The 7,809-nt window shown below is 34.9% G+C and overlaps 7 protein-coding genes and 1 non-coding gene across 8 annotated transcripts in view; 6 read left to right on the top strand and 2 right to left on the bottom strand.

Moving 5' to 3' along the window:
* NAEGRDRAFT_54378 (uncharacterized protein) overlaps nucleotides 1–193 on the bottom strand; it is a gene marked incomplete at both ends in the record, with an annotated part of 2,940 nt that extends 2,747 nt beyond the window's left edge. Inside the window, one exon of the mRNA XM_002669152.1 lies at nucleotides 4–193. Coding sequence (XP_002669198.1) covers nucleotides 4–193 — 190 coding nt within the window. The remainder of the gene's footprint in view (nucleotides 1–3) is intronic.
* A 266-nt stretch (nucleotides 194–459) lies between these two features.
* On the top strand, nucleotides 460–532 carry NAEGRDRAFT_t822. The gene has a single exon. It is a non-coding gene; the product is annotated as a tRNA-Met (tRNA).
* Nucleotides 533–561: 29 nt separating this feature from the next.
* On the bottom strand, nucleotides 562–864 carry NAEGRDRAFT_75874 (uncharacterized protein; the record flags this gene model as incomplete). The annotated part of the gene is made up of 1 exon (XM_002669151.1): nucleotides 562–864. One exon carries the CDS (start codon nucleotides 862–864, stop codon nucleotides 562–564), a length of 303 nt encoding a protein of 100 aa, XP_002669197.1.
* A 319-nt stretch (nucleotides 865–1,183) lies between these two features.
* On the top strand, nucleotides 1,184–1,582 carry NAEGRDRAFT_75873 (uncharacterized protein; the record flags this gene model as incomplete). The annotated part of the gene is made up of 1 exon (XM_002669179.1): nucleotides 1,184–1,582. The coding sequence occupies one exon, from the start codon at nucleotides 1,184–1,186 to the stop codon at nucleotides 1,580–1,582; it is 399 nt and encodes a 132-aa protein (XP_002669225.1).
* A 275-nt stretch (nucleotides 1,583–1,857) lies between these two features.
* Nucleotides 1,858–2,295, top strand: NAEGRDRAFT_75872 (uncharacterized protein; the record flags this gene model as incomplete). Its single annotated transcript, XM_002669178.1, has 1 exon — nucleotides 1,858–2,295. The coding sequence occupies one exon, from the start codon at nucleotides 1,858–1,860 to the stop codon at nucleotides 2,293–2,295; it is 438 nt and encodes a 145-aa protein (XP_002669224.1).
* Nucleotides 2,296–2,512: 217 nt separating this feature from the next.
* Nucleotides 2,513–4,817, top strand: NAEGRDRAFT_75871 (uncharacterized protein; the record flags this gene model as incomplete). Its single annotated transcript, XM_002669177.1, has 3 exons — nucleotides 2,513–3,402; nucleotides 3,445–3,618; nucleotides 3,659–4,817. The coding sequence occupies 3 exons, from the start codon at nucleotides 2,513–2,515 to the stop codon at nucleotides 4,815–4,817; spliced, it is 2,223 nt and encodes a 740-aa protein (XP_002669223.1).
* Nucleotides 4,818–4,971: 154 nt separating this feature from the next.
* On the top strand, nucleotides 4,972–5,358 carry NAEGRDRAFT_75870 (uncharacterized protein; the record flags this gene model as incomplete). Its single annotated transcript, XM_002669176.1, has 1 exon — nucleotides 4,972–5,358. One exon carries the CDS (start codon nucleotides 4,972–4,974, stop codon nucleotides 5,356–5,358), a length of 387 nt encoding a protein of 128 aa, XP_002669222.1.
* A 458-nt stretch (nucleotides 5,359–5,816) lies between these two features.
* Nucleotides 5,817–7,809, top strand: part of NAEGRDRAFT_82220 (uncharacterized protein) — a gene marked incomplete at both ends in the record, with an annotated part of 3,363 nt that continues 1,370 nt past the window's right edge. Inside the window, one exon of the mRNA XM_002669175.1 lies at nucleotides 5,817–7,795. Within this exon, the coding sequence (XP_002669221.1) occupies nucleotides 5,817–7,795 (1,979 nt within the window). The remainder of the gene's footprint in view (nucleotides 7,796–7,809) is intronic.

Here is a 7,809-nt window from a genome sequence, read left to right as displayed (position 1 = left end):
CACTAGTTGGACCGATAGCAGACTTTTTCGATTGATAAGGCTGAGGAGTTGGAGCTTTTCGTATAACTCGTGGTTCTCTCGAAGAGGGTCGAAGTAAAAAATTGGAGTTGGAATTTGTTGTTGTTGCTGAGTATGCAGCAGTCGAGTTGTTTGTTGAGGGAGTAGCAGAAGTGGCTATTGTATTGGTGGGCATGTTTTTTTCAATATAGTGTTGATAGAAAGTTGTGGGTTGAATTTGAGGGCAAGTGAAGAGGCGGTTTTGTTTGATGCGTAGTGAAGTTGTGAAGATGTGGCCATAACGTTTTGAACTGGTTGCCTTGTTCGCAAAGATTTGGAAGGATCCTGAGTACCAATAAGGATAAGATACATCTGAGTAAATAAGGGAAAAAATTGGTGCTCATTTTTAGAGTATGTGTTATTTCATTGGTGAAAAATTAATTATTAAGGACATACATGTAAGGGGACTTGGCGCAGTCGGTAGCGCGTAGGTCTCATAATCCTAAGGTCGTGAGTTCGATCCTCACAGTCCCCAGCTTTTGTCTACTTTATAAACCTTTAAGATTAATGGTTGAGGAAATGCTTTTGCTCCAATTCAGAAGAAATGAATGAATCTGTCAATGAATCTATGATATTAACAAATCTGCGAATAAGATTAACTTCTCTTTCAATTGCTTGATAATTTTCTATACAAGTAAATAATTCCAAATAATAATGAGTTATCATATATACTTCAATGGCTTTCAAACTATTCATTGTTTGTCCATTAGTTGTTTTTCTAGGATGTTTGTGAAGAAATGAAGGATATTTTTGTTTAAGGAAGAGGAGATCGAATTTCTCCCAATAAGAAACTGGAATCATGGCCATCATATCCTGCAATATTCCTTCATACAATACATGCATAGAATCATAGCAACATATTAGAGAGGGAGTTGGCTTCCAATCTTAACTTTTTTTATAATCTCAAAACAGGTTTACTTAATGAATTAATAGAAGATATTCCATTTCTCTTGGAATAATATTCTGAATTTAACAATCTTTCATCTAAAATTTATCCACTCTCACCTGATTTTCATTCAAGGCATGCCCCAGTGGCACTGTTTCAAGAAATAAACAATTTACCAGTAAATTGAAGTGTTTTGAACATTCCCTAACCTGTTAATTTCTAACAAAAGATCAAAAAAAAATGTCAATAATCAAATACACTGCCAAACTTCCATCACCTTATCCTCTCTCCGAAGTCAGCAATCAATTATTTTCACTCACAAGAAATAATCAAACTTTCAATTTTCGAATTGATATTTATTCAATTTCTTCCCAATCTCTAACAAGATCCTTTGCAACCAAGGGAGTTTTTCTAAGAGAATCGGCAACAATCTTCCTATTAGAAAATAATGATGAGCAAAGAATGGTTGCTCAATATTGTCATGGCTATGGACCTTGTTCAAATATGAGCTCATTCTATGGATATATTGTTGGACAATCAGGAGGAGAACAAGATGATAATAGTTTTGAACATGACATGTTTGCTAATTTTACAAAAGCAATTCAAAAACACTTTGAATTGAATTGGAAACAAAACTAAACTTTCCATTTGTTTATTTTACTGTAAAATCATATCTGATCGTGTTACATCCCCAACTGTGCATTCTAATACCTCTATCTCTCTACTAACGACTACTAGTGTGATGATGACATTATTGTAAACCTTTCCAAAGTTCACACAACAACACCAAATATAATACCATAGTAGTAAGCGATTCTCCTTCCAGTTTGTACATGCTGGAATGTGTAACCCTCCAAAATCAAATGAATAATTGTGCAATGTGAAGAAATATCCCAAACAATAACAGTAAAAAAATGTCCTCCTCAACTATTCCATCCTACACTGCCAATCTTTCAGCACCTTATCCTCTCTGTGAGAAATCGAGTCACTCATTTTCCATTAGTAAAAGTGGTCATACTTTTAATTTTCGAATGGATGTGAGTTCAATTTCTTCCGAATCATTGTCAGCATCCTATGCATCGATGGGATATTATCTGAGAGAATCGGCAAGTGTTTTCCTTTTGGGCAATAATCAAGGTGAAGAACAAGCTGTTGCTCATTATTGTCATCGATATGGACCTTCTTCTGATACTAGTGCATTGTATGGGTACATTGTTGGACAAGGAGAAGCATCTGCAGAGAATTGTTTGGACATGTCAATGTTTGGTAATTTTGCCAACAATATTCAAACTCATTTTGAATCCAATTGGGACAGTTCAAGCTTGCCTGGAAAATCATGCATCATTGCTTAAGAAATCTTGATAATTCTCTCGACTGTCGATTTAAAACTCAATTATTTACTAATATCTAATAAATTGCAATTTATTATCAACCCAGTTTACAATGTTATTGAAAACAGTTGTTTTCTCAAACAGTAAACTCAATCACGTTAAACATGCTTCTCTCGAGAATGACAACAAGAGTTTTCATCACGTTTCCACTTTTGAAAATTTGGTAACCTACTAAAAAATGTCAACAAAACGAATTCGTGAAGGAATTTTCATCGTTGAAGAAAACAATAATGATGATTCAGTAGTGGTGGATGATGACAATAATAATGGATCATCGGGTAGTAGTGATGGCAATAATTCATTTGATTCTGCTGCCACAACAGCAACAGCAACAACAACAACAACAATTGAAACTATTGGAGTATCAACAACAATAACACGTAAATTGGATGAAACGAACAAGTCATCAAGACTTGTCAAGGTGGGAGAGGAAGATTCTATTCGATCATCATCTGATATCAACCTTTCCGAATTCAAAGTGCCTTCATCAGCATCTCCATCATCATCACCAAGAAATGTAAATAGTAAATCATCACCTGCATCATCAGGAACAACTGTAGTTGTAACACCAGAACAAAAGAAGAAGAGAGTGGCAACCACTCATCGTGTACAATCAAGTGGAGGTCTTGTTTATCAATCAGACAAGAAGGAAAAGGCAAAGAAAGTTGGTGACTTTTTGATATTTATTGATAGCAAGTTGGGATCAGGAAGTTATGCAAGTGTTTATGAAGGAATGCATTCAATAACAAAGCAACAAGTTGCCATCAAGGTGATTGATAAGAAAATTTTGAATTCTTCCAATCTCAAATACTTTTCGAGTGAAATTAAGATTATGAGAGATTTGGATTCGGATTATTGCATTAGAATGGTTGAATTTTTAGAGACGCATCACAATTGTTATGTTGTGTTGGAATTTTGTGGAGGAGGTGATTTGAATGATTTGATTAAGAAGAGATCACCACTCGTGTTCAATAATAATGGAAGAATGAAAGAGAGATTTTTGAAAAAGTTGATTTACCAATTATCTGAAGGAGTTGAATATTTGAATAGAAAACAGATTATGCATAGGTAGGTTATATTGCTTGCATTTTGAACTAATTTGTTGTTTAGAGATTTAAAACCAGCAAATTTACTCTTTTCCAAACCAATGGAAATAATAGATAATGGAGATGATGATTATGATATTGATTTTGGAACGTTAAAGATTGCAGATTTGGGACTTGCAAAGGAATTGGATACAAACAAATTAGCTCAGACAGTTTGTGGAACTCCAATGTTTATGGCGTAAGTTTTTGTAATTTCTATTTTATTCATTGGAGCAAAGACCTGAAATTATGCATTACTTGGCTGGAAAACAAGTTACCTATGATATTAAGGCTGATTTATGGTCAATTGGTGTAATTATTTATTTATTATGCTATGGTAATTTACCTTTCATAGCAAACGATATGGCTCAACAATATAGGAGAGTGATGAGTGGAACATCCTTTCCAACTAGAGACACTTCGCCTGAATTGATTGATTTATTGAAAGGATTATTGACATTTGATCCTAATTCAAGATTTGATTTCGATCAATTTTACAATCATCCTTACATTGTAAATATTAGAAACGAGCAACGAAAGAGCAGTGAACCAAATGTCATTCAACTTTCGAGCTTGGAAGAAGAGTATGACATTATAGATCCTTTGGAAATTCAAGGAATACCATCAACTCCAGATGATATCATTATTTCAACAACTGATATCTCAACAAACTCAACTCCTACCCCTTCCCCAATTGTTGCTTCATCATCATCAACATCTACTCAACAACCACCATCCCTCACTGATTCAACAGAAAAGAAGAATTTAATTATTCTCTTTGATGAAAAATTTGAACCTAATCCAGATTTGTACATTTCTAAAACTTATACCATAGAATCCTCATTGGAAAAATATCCAATTGTAATATTTGATTTTTCAGAGCTAGCATCATCCCCAGAGGACAAGCCAACTTTGGATAATGTAGAACGAAATCTTCAAATCAGTTGGGTTCTTGCAGAGATGGCTCTCAATTTTGAAAGAACCTCGAAAATAACTGAATCTTTTGCTCTCTACTTGAGATCAACTCAACTTTTACAGAACTGCACCCCTTTTCTTTCTCGAATTCCACCATCTGATCGCAAAACAGCTCTCATGTCATTCATGAATCATTTATTAAATGATGTTTTCAAGAGGACAGAAAAACTACACTCCAAAACCAAATTATTAGAGCCATCAAAATGCAAAGACATTACCAATGTAATGTATTTGTCGGCTATCGAGTTGACCAAAGAAGCTTGTTGTTGGGAAATGATTGGTTATCCCAAGTGGACTGCCCTGTATAATAGAGCCTTTTATTTATTGTCTTACTTGTCCGAATTGACGAAAGAAAACAAAGAGGATAACAATAAGATTTTACACCTCACCAAAATTATTCAATCCAAGTTGATGAAACAGTAAAATCATGTGAAAATTTTGAATCAAAACCAATTCTAATTTTGTAAACCTGCTTTCTAGGTATGGAATAATTCGAAATGAACATTGCTTTTCTATTAATATCAACTGTTTCGATCCACAGTAAAAAACAATCACAAAATCGTCATTATCAATCATCATGTCAAAGAGTAAAACCAAAACATTCATCGTTGCTCACGATATTTACACTGGAGAAAAGCATCATATTGTAGTAGCAACAGCAAGCGATGTGGATGTTCCAGTTATTACAGAGAAGAATTATGTGTTTGTAAATTTGGATAGGAATGATGGCTCTCTCACCGTATTGAATGATCTCGGGGAGGAAATTGGTTTTCAAATCAAGAATGCTCGAGTGCTGGCTGAGTTTATCAATACTCTTGATGAATACGAAAAAAGTGGACAAGATCTTTCGTTAATAGTAACAACGGTTTGTTCGATGGGTTTGGAGGAACCATCAAGACTACAAGCAGAAGAAGAGGAACACGAAGCAAAACAATCATTAGACGAAGAAGGTGGCCAACAATAATCTTTGTTGCTGCTCAGCAAAATCATCAGAATAATACAAAGAAGCAAATAGCGCCATTTTATTTCAACAATTTAAAAAAATAAAGAATTAAATTAATTCGTAACGGTAACAATGAAAAAAAGCAACAACAAAATACCAAGCTATTCCTTGAGATATACCATCACATGTGATTGCATTTGAGAGGTTACCTCCAACAAACTTCTTTCGGTACCTTCCTCTTTAAAGCAGAGATGAACACACAACATCATCGCTCATCAAATTGTTGTCTTCTTTCTCTCAGTTGTACATTATAATTTACAACTCTCACTCATCATCATATATCATCTGTACTATAGTGATTATGAAACGTAAAAAAGACATTAATTTGTTCTACTAGGAGGATAACAGCTGTTATAATTTAATTACTATTAATTGTATAATCAAAGAATAGAGTTTCAATTATTCATAATAACAACAACATGACAAATTATGATGACGATGATGACGATAAGGCTCTACAGGAATTTCTAGCCAAGAAGAAGACAGCAAACCTTCATTCACCCTCTTCCAATTTTAATCATCAGAGTTCGAGGAATATATTTGCTTCGTTTGATGCTTCTGCTCTTTCTAAAAGTACTTCTCCTAAAAAACCTCTAACCTCCCCAACAAAACAAAACAATAAGGATGATGAAGATGAGGATGAGAAGGCTCTCCAAGAGTTTCTCCAAGCAAAAAAGTCAAAACCGTCTCCTGGAGCTTTCAATACTCAAAGTTCGAGAAATGTATTGGTAGGGTTTAGTCCAGTAAAACCTAAAGTACCAACACGGATTCCAAATAATGATGGAGTAGGTGGTTCAGACTTTCTTGCTCCATTTACAATAACAGAAACACCTGCCTCTGCTAGAAAGGAGAAGGAAGACGAAGATCAAAAAGCACTTAATGAGTTCATGTCTAAAAAACAATCCATGTATGAGGTATCGTCGAAAAATACAGCAAGTTCTAGGAACATATTTGAAGGTTTGGATACCTCTGCAATGCTTAAAGTTGGAGTTTCTTCATCGTTGAGAGTAGCTCCAAAACTGACAAGAGAAAATTCTACTATCTCCCAAAAACCAAGAGGAATGTTAAGGAGGGAAGGTTCTTCTCTGCTGACGAATAACGATGGCACACTATCGAGACCACCTCCTCTATTGAGAGGTAATTCTACAATGACAACAGCACCATCTGCTCCTAGGAGAGGAATGTTACAAAGAGAGAATAGTAGTTTTATTACTAGGAAGAATAATGAATATGAGCTATCTGATAAACCCTTGTCTGATGTTCCAACAAAGAGAGGGCCACTACAGAGAGAAAACAGTTTAATGATGAGGGAGGGATCACAATCTGTGCCCAGAGCAAGACCTCCACTCGAAAGAGGAATGTCAAGAAACGATCAAGGCTACAAACAGTCAATTAATCAGAGATTCCTTTCCAAAATGAAAACGAAGAATGAAGGATTTGATGATTTTCCTGATACAGTGAGCGAAGTTTCTGTTATGTCTGTGAGGTCGACAGAAACTGCCCTACTGAGTGATAGAGAAATTAATGAAGAAGTTGGATTTACACATCAGGTAGAATTTGTACAGTTGAATCATTTGGTGTCTCAATTCATGACTTGTGGATTTCCAGTTCTTGTTTTTGACAAACTTGGCTCAATAGAATATTTGAATAAGGAAGCCGAGGATTTATTTGGAGTCTTTTCATTCAGTGCTCTTGGGGAACATGTGAGTGAATTGTTTTTGGATGATGCTTCTGTTGAACTACATCAGGCAATTTATGAATTCTTGGGTCCAACTGAGAATAGCACTCTGAAGGCAGATAAAATTGGTTCAGACCAGAACTATCTCGATGATATTCGACCTTACAATCAAATCAGTGAGGAAGAAAAACTGGAGAGAAGAAGGGCCCTTTCACAGTTAAGAACTTTGAGAGCCAAAGCAACAACAATCAAGCAATTCTTTTCAGTATCCGCCAAGATTATCCCAATATCAAAATTACAAGAAACTCACTTTTGTATATACATGAGGTTTGCTCAACAAGCAGAAAATGGCAAATATTCACAAATGACCAACTCACTGAATCAAGCAGTAACAGAAATGATTACTATTCCAGTTATTACAATCAATGACAAGGGAATTATTCAAGTTTTTAACAAGGCTGCCTCATCCACTTTTGGTTTCGAAGCTAAAGAAGTTGTTGGAAGAAATGTCAAAATTATTTGTAATAAGAAGGATAGACTCAAACATGACAGCTATTTGGAAAAATGTAAAACCAAAGATAAGAATACTCTCAATATGGTAAAGAAAGTGAAGGGAGAAACCAAGTCAGGCAAGATCATCTCGGTAGAAATCAGAGTATCCCACATTCTAAAAGATGGTAAATCTTCATACATTGCTTATATTAGAGATTACAAATCATTGTCAACACCAGAAG

Source organism: Naegleria gruberi (genome assembly GCF_000004985.1).
Source record: "Naegleria gruberi genomic scaffold NAEGRscaffold_86, whole genome shotgun sequence".
NCBI lineage: Eukaryota > Heterolobosea > Eutetramitea > Acrasida > Naegleriidae > Naegleria > Naegleria gruberi.
The sequence above is the reverse complement of the archived record's forward strand: the minus strand, read 5'-3'. Positions and strand labels throughout refer to the sequence as shown.